The 21,221-nt window shown below is 42.7% G+C and overlaps 1 protein-coding gene across 4 annotated transcripts in view; it reads left to right on the top strand.

Moving 5' to 3' along the window:
* malt1 (MALT1 paracaspase) overlaps window positions 1-21,221 on the top strand; it is a 76,542-nt gene that overhangs the window by 28,838 nt on the left and 26,483 nt on the right. For 2 of the 4 annotated variants that reach the window (XM_002936666.5, XM_004910398.4), the window contains exons 1-6: window positions 2,559-2,769; window positions 10,369-10,535; window positions 13,981-14,102; window positions 15,384-15,534; window positions 17,769-17,947; window positions 19,971-20,070. In XM_002936666.5, coding sequence (XP_002936712.1) covers window positions 2,618-2,769; window positions 10,369-10,535; window positions 13,981-14,102; window positions 15,384-15,534; window positions 17,769-17,947; window positions 19,971-20,070 — 871 coding nt within the window. In that variant the 5' untranslated portion in view covers window positions 2,559-2,617. Of the gene's footprint in view, window positions 1-2,558; window positions 2,770-10,368; window positions 10,536-13,980; window positions 14,103-15,383; window positions 15,535-17,768; window positions 17,948-19,970; window positions 20,071-21,221 lie in introns of those variants that run through there. The other 2 variants (XM_004910399.4, XM_004910400.4) reach the window with 2 other exon arrangements.

The raw sequence follows: 21,221 nt of genomic DNA, 5'->3' as shown, positions 1-21,221 counted from the left end.
CCACAGCCCCAGTCCCTTCCCAGAGGCTATTATCCCCCCACTGCTACTATAGGCACCATCTCTCCCTACTATACCTGCTATCCCACAGCCCCAGTCCCTTCCCAGAGGCTATTATCCCCCCACTGCTACTATAGCCACCATCTCTCCCTACTATACCTGCTATCCCACAGCCCCAGTCCCTTCCCAGAGGCTATTATCCCCCCACTGCTACTATAGGCACCATCTCTCCCTACTATACCTGCTATCCCACAGCCCCAGTCCCTTCCCAGAGGCTATTATCCCCCCACTGCTACTATAGGCACCATCTCTCCCTACTATACCTGCTATCCCACAGCCCCAGTCCCTTCCCAGAGGCTATTATCCCCCCACTGCTACTATAGGCACCATCTCTCCCTACTATACCTGCTATCCCACAGCCCCAGTCCCTTCCCAGAGGCTATTATCCCCCACTGCTACTATAGGCACCATCTCTCCCTACTATACCTGCTATCCCACAGCCCCAGTCCCTTCCCAGAGGCTATTATCCCCCCACTGCTACTATAGGCACCATCTCTCCCTACTATACCTGCTATCCCACAGCCCCAGTCCCTTCCCAGAGGCTATTATCCCCCCACTGCTACTATAGGCACCATCTCTCCCTACTATACCTGCTATCCCACAGCCCCAGTCCCTTCCCAGAGGCTATTATCCCACTGCTACTATAGGCACCATCTCTCCCTACTATACCTGCTATCCCACAGCCCCAGTCCCTTCCCAGAGGCTATTATCCCCACTGCTACTATAGGCACCATCTCTCCCTACTATACCTGCTATCCCACAGCCACAGTCCCTTCCCAGAGGCTATTATCCCCCCACTGCTACTATAGGCACCATCTCTCCCTACTATACCTGCTATCCCACAGCCCCAGTCCCTTCCCAGAGGCTATTATCTTCACTGCTACTTTCTTTCATATGTTATCTCACCATTTTTATAGCAGACCTACATAAAATTTGAGGTGTGGCTACTGCCTAGGGTTACTAACAACCATTTCGTTCTTGGCCACATACACAGTATTATACCCCTGCCCTGATAACAATAGGTTTTACCACAGCAGTAACGGGCGCAACCTGTATAGATTAGTTATTAGCCATACAATATGTGTAGTCTATATCCGGTGTATATACAAGTGATAATATATAATTGCTGGGAATGTCACCAAACTGCCCAGCACAAAGTGGCAGATTCCATTTATCAGCAGGGATTTCCCTGTAATTTTCATGCTGGGATTTTTGTTTCTGCAAGTCATTTAGCGGCTGCCAGAGGCGGGCGTGTCCCAGTGACGTTCCTCCCAGTATAGTAAATTCCCTTGGCCAATAATGATAATAAATAAGGATGTTTTTTTTAGATAAAAACTAAAGGAAAGCTCAGGTACAGGTATGGGATCTTTTATCTTTTAAACCTGATACCCAGAAAGCTCAGGAGGGCTACCTACCATAAACAAAAAAGTTTTTTTTTTCTCTGTAATAATAAAAACAGTGCCACGTGCTTGATGGTAACTAAGCTGTATCTATATTGGTGGCAAACAGCCCTTTTATGTTAAAATGATTTTTACCAGGTTTAATAGAATGCTGTCATGGAAAAACACATTTTTTCAGTTAATATTGCTTCTCCAGCAGAATTCTGCATTGAAATCTGTTTTTCAAAAACACAGATTTTTTTTTATATTTAATTTTGAAATTTCACATGGGGCTAGCCATATTCTTCATTTCCCAGGGTGCCACAGCCATGTGACCTGTGCTCTGATAAACTTCACTCACACTTTACTGCTGCGCTGCACTCAATAGTAAGAAATCCAAGTCCGGCTTGGGACTCCTCCAGTTACATGGGAGTAGGAGAAACAATAGGTTAGCTGAAAGCAGTTCTAATGTGTAGCGCTGGCTCCTTCTGAAAGCTCAGACTCAGGCACACTTTACTGCTGCGCTGCAAGTTGGAGTGATACCCCCCCCTCACCCCCAGCAGCCGATCAGCAGAACAATGGGAAGGGAGCAAGATAGCAGCTCCCAGTAGGTATCAGAATAGCACTCAATAATAAGAAATCCAAGTCCGGCTTGGGACTCCTCCAGTTACATGGGAGTAGGAGAAACAATAGGTTAGCTGAAAGCAGTTCTAATGTGTAGCGCTGGCTGAAAGCTCAGACTCAGGCACAATGCACTGAGATGGCCCCTACACACCAATATTACATTTGTTGGTCCAAGAATAAAATTGTAAATGAATTATTTGCTCTGTAAAGCGCGTCATTTAGAAATAAAAAGCATACCATACCATTTTATTATTAAGTCTGAGCATGATATGAGCCCAAATACAGAGATAAATAAAACTTCCTGGGCAGAACAGGATATGCAGCATGGCAGCTTCTTTTTATTCCATTCTTCATCCGAGGCCCACAGATTGGGAGGCTACACACACAGGGAAGTGCGACTTTCACTTTCACTTGCCTCATCCCGTCCATCAAAAGCGAAACATTGTTGCCGGCCAGCAGGGGGCAGCAGAGAGAGTGAGTAGTGTAAGTAGAGAAACCGCAGTAAAGACGCGAAGCAGGAAGGAGAGGCAGAGATATTCTCATACCTGCTGGCAGACATGTCGGACTTACACCAGTTCAACTCCCTAAATATTAATTTACTACAGGAACCCGTCCTACAGAAAGTCTGCGATTTGTTAGATCAGAAAAGCGACAAGGGTTGGAGGAAGCTCGCAGGGGTGATCGCAAGCGACAGCCGCTTTAAAATAAGGTAAAACGAATCCCCTTATGATTCTGCGAACTCTCACCGGGTTCTTCAGGCGTTGCTGCTACAGGGGTAAAGGGTTTAAGGTACAGAATTCAGATAAAAAGATTGAGACTGGGAGAAAACTATTTGTAAAAGCAAAAAGTCACTCGAAATAATGTAGTTCAGGAACTAAAGGGCTTATGTTCAGTCTAAAGCAGTTATTGTTATTGTTATTATTATATTACTATGCTGGAACTTGGACTTTTCTGCTACAGAGAACCGCAGTTGTATAGGATGCTTGTATGGGGAAATTGTATGGGGCCGAGCAATCAGTGACTGCGATATCAGTCCAGCCTTATTGGTTATAGGTAGTTCCTCCGACGGGCTGACCCTTGGACTGATTCGGCAGCTTATCGGCCCGTGTAGGGGCAGAAACGAGGGGCCTGGCTGACTGATATCTGGCCTGAAATTGGGCAGATATCAATAGGGCAGGTTAGAAAATCCAGTCGGATCGGGGACCGCATTCAGCTCGTTGATGCGGTCCCCGAACCGACTGCCCCATTGCCGCGTATAGAATTTGATCGTTTGGATCTAATTCGCCTACATGCCTCCCCGATATCGCCCACCCCTAGATAGGGATATCGGGGGAAGATCTGCCCGTGTATGGCCAGCTTTAGTGCCACTCTAGTACTGTAGGGGCTTTAGTACTAGAGTTTTTTAAATTTAAATTTCATTGGCACCAGTGGGTCAGTTCACACTAGGGGCTAGTGTGAACTGACCCACTGATGCCAATGAATAGACAGCGCACAGCTGTCTCATAATGAAACAGAATGTCATTCTAAGCAACATAAGGTGGGCGATATTGGGTTAATTTGATCACTTGGCCCCTAGGGCCAAACAATCGACTTACAAGGACAGGAAAAAGAGGCGTCAAAGTGAAGACCGCATCAGTGAGCCGATGGGAAAATTTAGCCTGTCTGATCGACATCTACTCGATTTTTGGCCAGATATCGGTAGGGGAGCCCCATCGGGAGTAGGGTTACCACCTGTCCAGCTTTGACCTAGAGAGCTCAGTTTTTCAAGGGGCTGAAAAGCGGTTTTCAACATTAAGGGAAACCGGGCAGAAATCCTTGAATTTGCGTCCTGGGAACCCTCTGATGTCATCACATCAGCAACCCTATAGTGGGGGCCAACACAGCTGGGGGTCCTACATTTTGATGCCGAGAGACATGGCTGTTGCCAACTACACTGCGCTACTCTGCGTTCATAGACCAAGTACAGGGGAAGGGCGCAGGCTCTGTAGGTGGGCTCAGGGTCGGAATTAGGGGTAGGAAGAAGAGGCATATGCCTAGGGTGCAACAGATGGGGGGGCTGGGTACATACCTCAGTTATTTGCCCACCCCTTGGCGATGAGATTTCCGCTCATATTGCAGATTGCATGGCTGCTAAAACCCTCCCCACTCCACATCACCCCTGATCTGCATCACTTTCCCTCCCTTCTCACTGTATGGGGTGGGAATGATTAAGGGTGGGGTGTAAGGATCGAAGGAAGGGGTTGCATCGGGTACTCTTTACTGACACAATAAGCCTCTCTAACCTCCCTTGCTGCCCTCAACCCGACCATGGATGAAATGACTTCTTAGTTCATGCTGTTGCGGGTCCCAGCAGGTAATAATTTGGGTTGCATATATTGTATTTCACTTACACCCATGCAAGTAGCCTTTGTGGCGTAACTCTAAGCTGATCCTGATACAGGATATACCTCAACTATACACAGTTATGCCCAGACCTGCTGCAAACCCTGCCCAGGTTCTCTGTTCCAAACTGGAAGTTTTGGGAACCCTTCCAATCAGCGGAATTGGTTATATAAGCCAATAAGCAGTAGAATGGGATTGGGTCTTACTGGGGCACCCTCATAGGATGTCGCCTTTCCAACAAATCAGTATGTCAGATGGCTACCCAGCTAGAGCTGCCCCATGAAATTACAAGTGGAAACATCTAAGAGCAATTATAGTGCCACACAAACTCAAGGAAAGGGTCCTTCGAGTGCCCCCAGTCTCTGGAAGCAATGTCTGCACAAGAATTGGGTTTGGGCGATTACAGGGGAACACTGCATTCTTTAATGTGCTATTTCACTTTAAGATTTAGGGAAGGAATTATATTGGTCCGGGGCTGTTATTCATGGTTTGGGCTAGGGTTCTTGGTTCTGGTAGAAGCAAACCTTAATGCTACAGCATACAATGATGTATTTAATAATTCCATACTTTCTACACAATAATGTACATAGCAAGGACCACACAGAATGGGTTTGCTGGGGAAGAACTTGACTGATCTCTATAGATCCCAGACCTCAATCCAACAGAACCCATGTGGATGAACTGGCTGCAGACAAGATGTCACCCCCAACAACAGTGGCCAACCTAATGTCTATGTACATTATGTAATGTTACAGCATCTAGTGGGAACCTTCCCTGGAAGGGTAGAGGCTGTTATAGCAGCAATGAGATGTTGGGCATGTGGGTGTCCAGTTACTTGTGGCCATAGTATATGGGGTTATGTAATAAAAGACACTAAGGGGCACATTTACTAATCCACGAACATCCGGAAAGTGTCTGAATGCGTTTTTCTCGTAATGATCGGTACTTTGCGACTTTTTCGCGAATTGTCGTGATTTTTTTGAGCTCTCAATACGAAAGTTGCGATAATTCGCGAAAGTCGCAGTGGCAATGAAAAAGTCGTGACAATTCACGAAAGTCATAATGGCAATGAAAAAGTCGCGACAATTCACAAAAGTCATAATGGCAATGAAAAAGTCGCGACAATTCACGAAAGTCATAATGGCAATGAAAAAGTTGCGACAATTCACGAAATTTGTAATGGCTATGAAAAAGTCGCGACAATTCGCGCAAGTCGTAACGGTTACGAAAAAGTCACGACAATTTACGGAAAAATCGCAAAAAATACGAAAAAGTCGCAAAATGTTCGTGTACCAATCCAAATTTTTCTCATTCGGATTCGTAGATTAGTAAATCAGCCCCTAGGTGTGCCCAGGAGCAGTAACCCATAGCAACCAATCAGTGAATATGATTTACTAGTCACCTTTTAAAAGCAGACATCTTATTGGTTGCTATGAGTTACTGCTCCTGGGCAAACTTACATATGGGGGAAGGTGTACTAAGACTGGGGAGAAAGGCTGTAAACACATAAAAGATATTTTATTTTTGTTTTATTTTATTTTATTAATATATAGAAGCATAAATGAAGAGGATGATGATTGCACATTTAAGGACAAAGGCATGTGCAAAGATTTTGAGCATTTTATTACCCCTTATTTTTTAGGGGCAATTTCCTGAACAACAAGGGCACCATGCAAGTCTATGAGACTGCCTTTGAAATGAACTGCTGTGCCCGCCACAATCCAATGGACTGTAGGGCATCAGTTATTAGCCAGTCACTTGGGGTACCATGAAATTCTTGCCTTGTATTTGTATCGCTTTCCCCTAGTGCCCCCCTTTCCCATGATCAAAAATGCAGATACAGCAGCGTTACTTTCCCTTTGGCTGAGAGAGGTATAAACGATATTCTTAGATTTGCCTGCATTTGGGCACAATGGCCACTGGATTGTAATGTACATAAACCTATGCAAACTGTACAGCTATCCTCTGCTAAACAGGAACCGCATTTCTACATTTGGAGTTTGTAGTAAAACCAACACTTCGCTACACGGTTGTGGTAATGCCCTTTGTTTTATATTTTATTTGCCTTCTTACCACCTTCAGCTGTTGGACTGTGGCCATCTTGCCTATTCCTAGAAGCCCTATGCATTGCTGTTGGGTTGGGGCAGGCTGCCGTAGTGCTGTTTAGTAGAAATAGTGGCTGCTCGTAGTTCCTATACATTATAGAGAAGTGCCAGTTTCCTATTAAAGAAAAAGTGCTTGGAGCAGCATTCATTTTCCGGCGGCTTTTCTAGAGAACCAAATGACAAGGGCCACCTGACGCTGGAAGATTTTATAAATATCGTTGACCCTTCTTTTATAGGTGCATCATCATCATCATCCCCCTTGCATTAACCCAAACCTCTCCAAGCCTTAAGAACACATGCAACCAGATATTAGCTGCTGACTGTCACACCGCACTGGCAGCATATTGGCCGGTGTTTGGGGCAAGGATTGAATAGATATAGGGATAGGGAGGGCATGGGGCTGTTGATGCAGTCCTCTTATGATGGATCTTGCTTAGACCCCCTTTTATGATCCAAGCGTTGCCCAAATTGAGTGGTGAGATTGGGCAAAGATTTGCTCATGTCTTTACTAAACAGTTAGATCTTTACATGTATGGCTAGATTTAGTTCTGTCCTCCCCTCTCATATTGGTTATCCTCCCACTGGGCATTAACTCTGTCCTCTCCATCATTCTCCAGCTGCCCAAAAAGCATTCCCCAAACCAGTTACCTCTGCTAACTGCAAAAGATCTACTTCCAGTACTGCCTTGTATCTTTTATTGCCTTGTGATTTATATTGGTGCATTATTTCCTGTTAATTCCAATTACATTGTGGCCCCTTGGGAAGGCTCAGAAGTGGATAGGTTGGCCCAGCAGCCTGGGACATTGGTGGCTAAAGGCTGAAGGTGGATACTTAGTCAATAGTAGCTTTATAAAAGCCAGACCATTGCTGGCTTTCTGGTTCTATTGAGCCCTATGCTCTGCTGTATAGGAAAACCCGAAATGTGACAACATTAACTTTTTTTCTTAAAAAAAATTCCCCCAGAAGCTAAGACAAGTTACTTTCCTCTGTGCTTTCCTATCTCCCTCTCTTCCTGACAGCAGTTCCAATACACAAAAAACCCATATTGTGCTGCTTTTCCCCTTTACTCTTCACTCTGACCTAATCTGAGTGCCAGTTTGGCACTTACTTTCTGAGTGGCACCTTGCCTCTGCAATCTGCCCCGGAATAATGGGGAAAAGGAAGGATTCAACAAGGAAATATTATTAAAAGATTTTGCCAAGCAGTAATATTTGAGTTATATGTGACTTATGTGAGTAATGTGTCTGATTCATATCCCTTATTTAAGAAAACTGAATTACAGATGCTTATTATGTAATATATAATAATATATAATAATATGTAATAATATAATATAAATTATTTGAAAGAGCTATAAATAACCTGCAAAATAAATCCTTATAGATGGTGTTTTTCATGCCTTTTTTTACCATAAGAGTGCATTTTCACTTATAATACAAAACTGGTACTTTGACTTTCATGTATTTTTGAGCCTTTAAATAGTCTCAGAACCTTTCATGGAATTCTAGTATCCTTATCATTTACAGTAGGGGGTACATTATCCCTTATAATACATGAGTGATACTCAGAGTTCCCTGTATAACTCAGCCTGCAGCCTTGTGCCTTTATATGGGGGGCACAGAACCCCTCAGTAACTGCTAATATCCTTATCATTTACAGTAGGGGGTACATTATTCCTTATAATACATGAGTGATACTCAGAGTTCCCTGTATAACTCAGCCTGCAGCCTTGTGCCTTTATATGGGCACAGAACCCCTCAGTGACTGCTAATATCCTTATCATTTACAGTAGGGGGTACATTATCCCTTATAATACATGAGTGATACTCAGAGTTCCCTGTATAACTCAGCCTGCAGCCTTGTGCCTTTATATGGGCACAGAACCCCTCAGTGAGTGCTAATATCCTTATCATTTACAGTAGGGGGTACATTATCCCTTATAATACATGAGTGATACTCAGAGTTCCCTGTATAACTCAGCCTGCAGCCTTGTGCCTTTATATGGGCACAGAACCCCTCAGTGACTGCTAATATCCTTATCATTTACAGTAGGGGGTACATTATCCCTTATAATACACAAATATTTTTAAATCCATATATTTTTACCTAGGGGTATATTATTCCCTATCTGTTCCTTACTGCAGAACCTACAGGCACAATATAGTATTATAAGCACAAAGGGATGTTTACTTTTAAGCTTGATGTCAGTTTATGGATTCGTAGGAAATGTACTTTGCATCCTAGAATTTTAAATGCAAATGTTATTAATGTGCAGAATAATAGTCAGACCTTTATATGTATCCTTGTTCCTTGTTAGAGTTTTAGAAAATTCCATTTTTAGCACATTGCCCTTTTGCATTGCGCACCCTTACGTTTATTTAAAGGGCTTCAGGGAAGGTTACAGAGACAGATCTTATATTGGAGTTTTGGTGAAGGAGGAAGAGGAGGGTAAGAAGGCTTGTGTAGTAATGACTATAAAGGTGGAAGCTGGAATTCATTGCCTAGGGAATTACACAGTAACATGTGGGAGGCCGTCTACTCACTATTACCTTACTGCTGGAGAAGGAAGACTTGTACAAATACATTTTGTATATAATTCTGTTTACAAAATGTGGGCAGAAATTGCATTTAGTGCTCATTTACTGATGCAAGTGCAGTGTACCAAGTAGGGTTGCCATCTTGCCAACTCAGCCAGTAAAATACCAGCAAAGGGTGGGGCTATTATTAAAAAATTACTGCCAATATATACTGGGTATATATAATTTGTAATTCAATTGGGCCCTTGCCGCCTTACATTCGCCCCCAGCCCGCCCCTTTCTTCCCTCCACACTAACCTAATCCAACTAATCTGGTTTGGTCCCCTTGATGATTAGACTCCACCCCTGTGACATCATGGCCCCACCCATTTATGTCACTATCTATATCTTTATGGACCCATCACCGCGCAGCCGGTAGAGTTTATAGAAAAAGGTGACAACCCTAGTACCAAGCAAAAAAACAACAAGAAAAAAAAAACAAAAAAATCATAAATTGCTAATTTTTGGGCCACAGTGAATCACAAGGCTTACACAGCTGTGTTATGGCCAGTATGTGGGAATGCATGCTGTTATATTTATATTTTTAGTTGCTTATTGGGGGGGGGGGGGGTAATGCAATGAGCAACATCACCTGTGATGTTTTACTCCACTTTTTACACAGCATGATAAATATACCCCTTGGTGTTTTATGAAGTTTTTTTAACTGCAATTCTTGGGTTTTCCTAAAACCTGCCCACTCTTTGGACAACATGAACATAGTGTTACTGAAACCATCTTTCCCTGCTGTCCTATCTTACTTTGATTTATCAGTTTTCCCTACCTTTTCTGCCAATAGCTGTTGCCCTAGGGCAGTTATCCCCAACCAGTGGCTCAGGGGCAACATGTTGCTCCCCAACCCCTTGGGTGTTGCTCTCAGTGCCCCCAAACCAGGGAGTTATTTTTTCCTGACTTGGGGGCAAGTTTTGGTTGAATAAAAACAAGATTTCCTACCAAATAAAGCCCCCTGTAAGCTGATAGGGTGCATAGAGGCCCCTAATAGCCAATCACAGCCCTTATTTGGCTCCTCCATGAACTTTTATGGTGCTTGTGTTGCTCCCCAAGTCTTTTTATATTTGACTGTGGCTCTCGAGTAAGAAAGGTTGGGGATCCCTGCCCTACAGAGATAGACTATGTACCAGGCCCAGGCCAGTCTATTTTTACGCACCCATTTAAAGGCAGTTCTGTGTGATAGTCCTTTATTTGCTACCCTGCTGATAGTAATGCAGACATATTCTTTCTTTCTAGTTCTCAAGAGCTGCACCAATGTTCCCTCAAAGTGATGCTGTCAGAAGGAAGCCCCTCACGCAGTTTGCTAAAATTAATGGGGGAACGAGGATGCACCACAAAGGATCTGACAGAGTTCCTACAGAGTATCGGCCAGTCAAATGCTATTCAGTTGCTGAAGCCCCCAGGTCAGACTTTGTTGCCTTGTTTAGCCTCTAAGCTATGATGGACATATCTGGTGTTCCTGTGGATAAACAGTCATGGAAACATTTGTCAGGGGTTTAGATTTGGCATATCAATGTCTCCCCCCCTACTCTGACCTCATTATTTATTGCCCTTAACTACAAATAAGCCTTTTATAGATGGGCTATCTGTAGTTCAGAGCAATAAATATTTAATAAGGTCAAAGATTTGGGACTTTGTGTGGAAATAATGACGGCTGGGAGGTATCGAAATATTATGTGATTTAAAATTTATAAAAACTCATTATTTTACAGGTATGTTACCCATTATCCAGAATGCTCTGGACCCACACTTTTCCTTATAAGGGATCTTTCTTTAATTTGGATCCCCATAACTTAAGTCTGCTAAAAATCATTTAAATATTGAATAAACCCAATAGGGCTGTTCTGCCCCCAATAAGGGGTAATTATATCTTAGTTGGGATCAAGTACAGGTATTGTTTTATTATTACAGAGAAAAGGGAATCATTTAACCATGAAATAAACCCAATAGGGCTGTTCTGCCCCCAATAAGGGGTAATTATATCTTAGTTGGGATCAAGTACAGGTACTGTTTTATTATTACAGAGAAAAGGGAATCATTTAACCATGAAATAAACCCAATAGGGCTGTTCTGCCCCAATAAGGGGTAATTATATCTTAGTTGGGATCAAGTACAGGTACTGTTTTATTATTACAGAGAAAAGGGAATCATTTAACCATTAAATAAACCCAATAGGGCTGTTCTGCCCCAATAAGGGGTAATTATATCTTAGTTGGGATCAAGTACAGGTACTGTTTTATTATTACAGAGAAAAAGGAAATCATTTTTAAAAATTAGAATTATGTGTTTATAATGGAGTCTATGGGAGATGGTCTTTCCGTAATTCGGAACTTTCTGGATAACAGGTTTCCGGATAAGGGATCCCATACCTGTATTATATATTGTAAATTTTTATTTTTGACTCAAGGGCAATATTTACCGATATATATATATTCCAGTTTGGGGAGATTATTTAATAGGCCACTTGATTTAATATAAACTATCTGTTGGTTAAGTATTCATTCTGGGGGGGGTATAGTTTTCTTTAGTATACACCCTAAGGATATTATTGTTTCTGTTCATTTTTGGGTGTGTGCATAGACAGATGATAACATGTATAACATGGAGATTTCCCCAGCCATAAGCATTTAAATGACTCAAGGAAACATATCAGTTTGTGCTGCCAAATTGTATTTAGCCACCAAACATGCAATGTTATATCTATAGGAATATGTTGTCAATAACTAGCATTTGCCTTGTCATGTTTATAGGGTTCTACAGGTTCCTCTCTATGGGTTCCTCCTGCTTGCATCAAGATCTAATGCAACATTACAAAGCCATTATTAATTGTTAAGACATATATAATTATTACTATAAGCAGTCATAACACTTTTTAAAGGGCACCTATTGCTCCCAGCAAATACTGTGGCTCAGTGTATGCCTAATTGCCTGTTCCAGTGCCTGTATTGCTGTGTAACCACCTTCTCTAGCGGTGCTGCTGCCAATACATTGGGAGAAACCACAAACACTTCTGTTAATTTACAATAGGGATCCATATGTGCCTTTTAGTGCCCAGTAGCAAGGCATTAATGGCAGCGGGCTTCATTGTGCACAACCGCCTGGAACTTATTGGGGCAGGCTGGGCGGCCATGTTGGCCCTTACCACAAGATGCCAAGGAGCATGTTTTGATGCAGGTTCCTTTGTGAATAGCATCAATGCGAGATTAATTCTTTGTGTGTTGCATATGTAACTGACTATTGAATAACCTAGTGGACGATCAGTTCCCTTGGGGTACTATTAGATATATTACAGACTTCTTTGGAAAACCATACCCCTAGCATGAATACAGGTACAGGACCCGTTATCCAGAATGCTTGGGACCAAGGGTATTCCGGATAAAGGGTCTTTCCGTAATTTGGATCTCTATACCTTAAGTCTGCTAAAAAATCAATAAAACATGAATTAACTTAACATGAATTTTATTATTACAGAGAAAAGGGAATCATTTAACCATTAAATAAACCCAATAGGACTGTTCTGCCCCCAATAAGGGGTAATTATATCTTAGTTGGGATCAAGTACAGGTACTGTTTTATTATTACAGAGAAAAGGTAATCATTTAACCATGAAATAAACCCAATAGGGCTGTTCTGCCCCAATAAGGGGTAATTATATCTTAGTTGGGATCAATTACAGGTACTGTTTTATTATTACAGAGAAAAGGGAATCATTTAACCATTAAATAAACCCAATAGGGCTGTTCTGCCCCCAATAAGGGGTAATTATATCTTAGTTGGGATCAAGTACAGGTACTGTTTTATTATTACAGAGAAAAGGGAATCATTTAACCATGAAATAAACCCAATAGTGCTGTTCTGCCCCCAATAAGGGGTAATTATATTTTAGTTGGGATCAATTACAAGGTTCTGTTTTATTACTACAGAGAAAAAGGAAATTAGTTTTAAAATTCTGAATTATTTGATTAAAATGGAGTCTATGGGAAACGGGCTTTCCGTAATTCGGAGCTTTCTGGAAAACGGGTATCCGCATAAGGGGTCTGATACCTGTACTTAACCAGCAGATAGTTTATATCGTATTAAGTGGCCTATTAAAGATTATTACCAAACTTTTGCATGTTTTCCCTTAAACCACCATTATGTGATGGGCTGTGTGCTCCCTCAGAGATCAGCTGACAGGAAGTTACATAGTTACATAGTTACATAGGGTTGAAAAAAGACCATTGTCCATCAAGTTCAACCCATCCAAGTAAACCCAGCACACACAACCTATACTTACCAATCTATACACTCACATACATAAACTATATATATACAACCAGTAATACTAACTGTAGATATTAGTATCACAATAGCCTTGGATATTCTGATTGATCAAGAACTCATCCAGGCCCCTCTTAAAGGCATTAACAGAATCTGCCATTACCCCATCACTAGGAAGGGCATTCCCCAACCTCACTGCCCTCACCGTGAAAAACCACCTACTCTGCTTCAAATGGAAGCTCTGTTCCTCTAATGTGATGCAGCTCTAACTGTAACAGGAAGTAGTGTTGGAGTAAAAGGCAGAACTCTGCCCATTCATTGGCTGATGGGACCTAGCATGTATGTGTGCCTTGGCTTGTTTGTGTGCACTGTGAATCCTATGATCCCAGGGGGCGGCCCTTAGTACTTAAAATGGCAGTTTTCTACTTACGATTACCTAATGCCACATACTACTAAAAAAGCATATTTTTGTGAAAATTTTTTTTTAGATGAAGCAGAGTTTTACATATGAGCTGTTTTATATTTGTATAGAAAGCTACATTGTTTGTGGATATAGTTTTCCTTTAATATTGGTCTTTGTTGTTGTAGGGATTAAAGTCATTATGCAGCCCGAGCCGATGGCTGTTTTAGCTGGACAAATGGTGAAGCTGACATGTGTAGGCTCTGGCCACCCTTTTGTCAATTATCAGTGGTTCAAGATGGATAAAGAGGTAGGTATCTTGGGGTACAGTGATTCAGCATGTGTAAATGTTAATTGTAATAGCGCTTACATAGGGCTCAGTTACCACGAGGGCTCAAGTCCAAAAGTGCAGTGGGCAAAGTTACATTTCTAGTCAGCATTTTTTCCCCAGAATTCCAGCATTATTGCAGTCTCAAGGGGTCACTGTGTCTGATGCAATTGCATCCAATTCACCAAAATGAATGCAACTGCATGTGCAAATCAGATGCAATTACTTGGACGTCTGGCTGGTGTAATTTCCGGTATTCGGCACGTGAATAGCAACTGTGCCTGTATATTTAGCCACAAGTCTACTGCGTCTATTGACACTGGGTGTGGAGGAAACCCTGGAGCTATCACCTGGTCAAGAGGTGGCGGTAACTCCAGGGTTCCCCTGCATCAATGGGCGCAGCAGCACTTGATGCAGAATTGAAGGCATGAAGGGCTAAGCGGCACCAAGCGCTACTATAGAGAAGTGCAAGCTTCTCAGCCAGTCAGGTGATTTCTTTCAAACCAGGTGACTAGTGAATACTCTGGGTTTCTAGACCAAAAGCTCCCATGTTTCTTCATAGTTGAAGTGGGAAGAGTTAAAAAAGACAATAATATAAGAAATGAGGTGCATGTTGTAACATCCCTGCCCTAATTCTGCTAATTGCCTGCCCCGGGGGAATTACAGCTGCCTTAGTCTGGCTAGTCATATTAGGCAACTGTGCTAGGAATCACATTACAGAAGTCAAGCATTACTGGGCAGTTTTTTTTTTCTTATAGATATTAAAGGTGAGGTTTACCTTTAAGTTCATTTTTAATATGTTATATATTGTTTAATATGTTATGTTTAATATGTTATCTCTTAGCAACTTTTCAGTCTTCATTTTTTATTTTTTTTTATAGCTTCTGAATTATTTGACTTCTTCTGCCTCTTTCCAACTCTCAAAAGGGGGTCACTGACCCCGGCAGCCAAAACAGCAAAACACCATAGCTTTGTGAAGCTACAATTTTATTTTTATTGTTATTTTTTATTGCTTATCTTTCTATTCTGTCCCACCTAGAATATATGTTCAGGTCTCTCATTCAATTTCACTGCCTGGTTGCTAAAGTAAATCAGACCCTAGCAACCAGATAGCTGCTGAAATTCCAAGCTGGAGAGCCGCTTTGGCCAAGATTCACCTTTTTTCAGCAGGATTTGGATTTGGATTCTAAAGTCAATAGATAAATACAGAAAGTAAAATACAGTGTTGGTTAATGTTTGTCCCTCTTTTAATTTTGCAATTAGGTCCCACAGGGAAACTCTTCGGAGCTGGTATTTAATCCTGTTCAAGTGCAGGACGCAGGATCTTACACCTGTCGCGTAAACAATGGTAATTCATATGATTTCAGCGGATGGGCTCAGCTAGATGTGAGAGAGAGTCATCTGAGAAGTCATGGTAAGTGCCTTGTTTGTCTAACCAGGAATAGGAATTCTGTATCTATAAACCTTTTGGCTAAGTATAGGCAGGGCCAGGACTAGGGGTAGACAGATAAGGCACGGGCTTAGGGTGCAAGGGTAGGGGGACACTGGGCATGTTCCTCCTATGCCTGCCTTTTCCTAGTTTAAGCCCTTCTGTGAGTCTGGGGCATCAAATCTCTGCGCTCACCAATGCGCTGCTGTCTCATTGTGGGACTGGCAATCTGCGGGTTCTGCAAATGCCAGGGGGGCTGTAAGATGCCATAGACACTCACTATTTATTGGGCCTATAGGGGGCTGATTGGGCCTCTTTGTACCTGAAATGCCAGAGCCTATTTTGAATTCCAGATTTGGTGTGTAAGCTGCCTTGGGCACCCTCACCTTTAGGCCTGGCACTGAGGAACAGTGGCCCTAACCAAGCCCAGATATCCTCCTGTTTCCATTGGCACTTGTCAATATAGAGGACACCCCGTGTTACATTTAATCATTTTACCAACGGGAAACTGAATAAAACCGTACAACATTATTTGCCTGATTAGCAGTTTGTGAGCACTGGGTTTCAGCTTCAGCTCTGTTTCCTTTTGGTGCCTCCTGGCTTAGAAGGGCTCTTCCTTTTTGCCTCAGTGACTCAATGGAACCACAATGCCCCATCACCCTCATCTTTTGCTCTTGCACCATGCACATGGGTTTCACTTGTGTTTCCTTTCACTTCGTCAAAAGTTATGTTTGGAGATGCATTGATAAGATAAGGACATATTTCTCATAATTATACAGAGCTCTTTCGGCCCAGAATCCCATATGGAGGCCTCCTCAGAATAACTTGTATGTAGGTAGAATGCAGATATAACAACTCCCCTATATTTATAGGAGTCTCATTATTTAAGTCCTTATCCCACGGTCTCCTGCAGTAAAAGGTCCGTCTCCCACTGTCAGTAATTTTCTCCTAAAACACAACTTACCCACTCCATTAAAAAGCATTCAATTGTCGCCCAACATCCTCTGATATTATCCAAAGCAATTGATCAGGGATCATGACAGAATTACGGTTAGACACTGGCGTAATTGTAGAGAGAGCAGACCCTGCGGGTGGGGGGGGGACCATGGTATGGGGGAGCCTGGGAACAGGGGGACCCTGACTGCGGGGTCTGCTTCCTCTATAGCTGTACTTGCAAATTGTAGAGCGGCTGGGGAAGGAATACTTAGGGAGAAGATGCCGGCGGGGGGGGGCCAGAGTTGGCGGGTGGAAGCCAAGTATGAATCACTGTTGGGGGGCCTTATGAACACTAGTTACGCTACTGGTCAGATCACTTTGATTCCGGGTTGGCATTACTGAAAGTACGGCATATTACATATCCCAAAGCCCTTTAGCTGCTGTTAAAATGCCAATTGTCGCACAGCCAAGGGGTCAGTGAACGTATTCTCTAAAGTTTTTAGTTTTTAAATCAGAATGTCAGCTTTTCTATCATTGTGCTCCCTTGACCCACTCCAATGCTAAAAAGGTAAGCACTGGGGGTGAGGGGGGATGCATCTCAAAGCAGCAATAAGGACAGTCCCTGCTTAGAAATATAAAGCAATAGGGGTTGTTCACCTTTAAAGGAGAAAGAAAGGTAAAAATCACTGGGGGGTGCCAAATGTTGGTCCCCCCAGTGATTGTAATCGCTTACCTTTTACACCGGGCTGTTGCTCCTGTTAGGAGAAAACCACACCAGCCCGGGGTACCTGCAGCGAGCGTTACCTCTTCCTTCTTTCTTCTGTCTTCTGAATCCCGCTGTATGCGCAGTAGAGTGAAAAGCCGACTTTTTTGTTTGTCTTTTCACTCTACTAAGTGAAGACAGAAGAAGATAGAGGAGACGCTCGCTTAATGAAAAGTAACAATAAGTTGCAGCCTCACAGAGCAATAACTTTGTGGCTACTGTGGCCAGTGACCCCCATTTAAAAGCTGGAAGAGTCAGAAGAGGAAGGCAAATCATTTAAAAACTATACAAAATAAAAAATGAAAACCAGTTGCAAAGTTGCTTGGATTAGAGCATTCTACAGTATAATATACTAAAAGTTTACTTAAAGGTGGGCCTCCCTGTACCTGTGGGATATCTCATTTGCCCATGTAATGAAACAGCCGTGCCCATTAGCTGTTACTAGCCATGTATCAGCTGGAGAGTGTAATGGTCCATGTGTTACTGGCTTTTATTTGCATTAACATAGTATTGCTCTCAGCAGGACTGCCAGGAATACCTGACTATAGAGTACAGATCTGTACCCAACCTCAGCCCCAAAGTCTTATGCCAGGAGAGCGACTGGTGTTGGAGTGCGCTGCCGTTGGGAAACCCCTTCCCTGGTACCAGTGGTACAGAAATGCTGTTGCCATAAAAGACGGAACCAAGAAACAGTACACGGTAGGCAGTGGGAAGTCTCATGGCAGAAACCTCTCATTTTGCTTCACCTGGGGAAGAACTAAAATAGTCTCAAAACTCCAGTTATTTTTACAAGGAAGAACATTTTTAGAAACTTTTAAGGTTAAAAAAAAACCTTGTGTCCAACAGGTTTAAACTTTTGCCCTTGTAGTTCCTGTTTGTAGTTTCTAGTTGTGGTTTAATTGATGTTATGTAATTCAGAATATTGTAATGTGCAATAAAAGAGCAGGGGGCATTTACTTTGACCCTGGGCAGAAGTGGAAGAGCCCTAAGGGCCACCACTAGGGGACAGGTAGGGGACAGGATTGGAGATGCTGCTGCAGCCAATACTACTCATGGTGTCAATGCACAGAGCCTCTGTAGCTCATAAAAAGCTTACAGATATAGGAAAATATTGGTGCATCAGCTATGCAGCCACAGTGCAAACAATATATAGGGTGGTTAATTAGTTTTCACCCCAAATATCACCCTAACTGACTTTCAAGCTGGACTTTAAGGTGTATCTATGGGGAGCCAATAGGCTTTAGGTCTCATTTACATCCATAGTTGCTTTTTGTCCTGCTCAGCCATTCCTGCCTTTTATTGCAAATCGAGCACTGCTGCACCTATTGTCATAGAGGAGCCGTGAAGCTACCAGGCCTCCAAACATCCTACAAAAATATTAAAACTCAGCTTTTATTCTAATGTAGCAATGAATCTATTATAGGCTCCTTGCCACAAAAGATACATACATTAGCCAAAACTCAATCAGCTGCCATCAGCACAAACTGCAGGCCCCCAGCAAGTCTCCTCTTACCTATCAATCGTGCCGTCCTGGCAGATCTGGCTACCCTTGACGCCTTGTATGTGTAGTTCAGAGGAGTCTAATAGGCAGCCAAAAAGCATTAGCCCCCACTGCCTATTAGAATCTCTAATGCATGGCACAGAGGGCAGTCGGTTAGTTCTCCAGATCAGGCAAGATGGTACCAAAAGATAAGAAAAGGCAACCATGCCCAAAAAATATTTTTTTAAGGACAATGAAACCAATGCAGTAACTATAGAACATTTGTGCATGCATACCTGCCTTCTTCCCAAAAGTAATCCCCAGAATAGCCCTCCTTTCTCTTAAGGTCCCCATACACGGTGCGATTCTAGTTGCCGATATCGGTCCCTTAGACTGATTCGGCAGCTAATCGGCCCGTATATGGGCACTACCGACGGGCCTGCCCGACCGATATCTGGCCTGAAATCGAGCAGATAAGAAAATGTAGTCGGATCGGAGACCGCATCGGCTCGTTGATGCGCTTCCCGGACCGACTTTTGCTATGCCTGTCTTTATAATTTGATCGTTTGGCCCCAGGGCCAAACGATCGAATATCCTAGATTCTCCCGATATCGCCCACCTGTAGGTGGGGATATTGGGAGAAGATCCGCTCGCTTGGCGACATCGCCAAACAAGCGGATCTGCCCATGAATGGAGACCTTTATGCAGAGTAGATTTGTCTGCCCGCTTGACTTCCTATCCTTATACTATGTTGCATGCCTTGGCCTGGCCCTGCCCATAATGCCAAAGTGGTAGCAAAGTTGGAAGATGCTGTTTGTAACTAAAGCTAGGATTTAAATTTAGATTTTAAACCCCAACCCAATGAACCAGGGGAAATATTGACCTCTGAAATACAATGACATCAGTCTTGCTCCTACCTTAGTGTTCTAAAAATGGCCTAAAAACTATAAAAAAAAAAGTTTATATATCTAGCAGCACACAATGCTGAGATAACAGCACAAAAGGTCAATGTACAAGGGGTGTGATAGACCTAGAAGCCTTATAAAATACTTTGCACAAGGGGAGGCACATATGAACGTGCATGAGTAGAGATTGGCTTTAATTCACAACAAAAGTGAAAAGTTCCCTTTTTTTGGTTCCAAACTTTCCTGCAGTTGCCGGAGATCCAGAAAGAGGCGACTGGATGGCTGCATGTCTTTATGGAAACTTGGTGGTAACATCAATATTTGCCTATCTATCTAGGTCTCCAGCGTGTCTGCGGAGCACCAGGGGTTGTACTACTGCCAGGTCACCAACGGGAACGAGTCGGAACTAAGTAGAGAGGTTGAAGTCGTTGTTTTAGGTAAGACATTCCTAATACAGTGTTTGGTGCATCAGTACCCTAGAAAGCATGAGCACCCCCTCTTAAGTTCCCAAGTTGGAGCCATCATTTAGGTTTAGAAACGATGAGCTGCGCTATGATATATGTCACCACCACTGATGTTCTCTGCCAGTCTTAGTGCATTCAGGCAACTTGCTACTGTCAGTTTTAGCCTTCTATCAAGGGAATTGGGTTACCGGCACCAACTCGAGTGGCTTTTTTGCTTTATGCCCTTGCATAAGTGGATTTGAAGTGGTCAGGACTAGGATCAAACTGTAGCAGCCAATGAAAGCATTAGATCATTGTGTAATCGCCTACTTTGGCCTGAAAATTCAAACTTGAGTGTTTTTGGCTCAAAAAAGGCATTTCGCCCGCAGCTGCAATAGGGCAACAATGGGGCAACCTCATTTAGATTTCAGTACATGGGTATTTTCATAAAATGTGTTGCTGAAGGAAGTTTAGTGCAGTCGACAAAAGTCACCCTTAACTTGTATTAAGTCATTTTTAACACAATGTTTATAAATTTCTTGAGGAGTAAGGATTCTAATGGGAGCTTGACTGCAACTGAGCTCTAACACCCCATAGTACACAATGGCGATCCGCTGCTCAAAGCAGCCAAACCTCGTCTGATATACCTGATAAGGAAAGTATTAATATAAGTCAAAAAGTATTAAAACGTTTTTGGAGGTGTAGGGAGATTACACATTCACCTTCCTGTCACTTAACCTGAGTGTGTTTCACTGTGTCCACAGAACATTACTTCTTTGCAGTTGTACATTAATGCGCGTACGAGGATGTATCATGGTACATTGTTTAGTAAAACACGTTGCACAGAGTGCTATATACACACAGCTGGGTTATAAATAGAGACTGCGTTGTTATTATCCTTGAAACATGCCTGAGGAAGGCGTAAAAATGCAGATATGCATAGAAGGAATGCTCTTTGTACGTCTATGTACTACAGGTATGGGACCTGTTATCCAGAATGCTCAGGACCTGGGGTTTTCCAGATAAGGGATCTTTCCATAATTTGGATATCCATATTTTAAGTCTACTTAAAAATCATTTCAAAATTAATTAAACCCAATAGGATTGTTTTGCCTCCAATAAGGGGTAATTATATCTTAGTTGGG

This window comes from Xenopus tropicalis, chromosome 1 (genome assembly GCF_000004195.4).
Source record: "Xenopus tropicalis strain Nigerian chromosome 1, UCB_Xtro_10.0, whole genome shotgun sequence".
NCBI classification, from domain to species: Eukaryota; Metazoa; Chordata; class Amphibia; order Anura; family Pipidae; genus Xenopus; species Xenopus tropicalis.
Note: the sequence above shows the minus strand (reverse complement) of the source record. Positions and strands in the feature narration are given on the sequence as shown.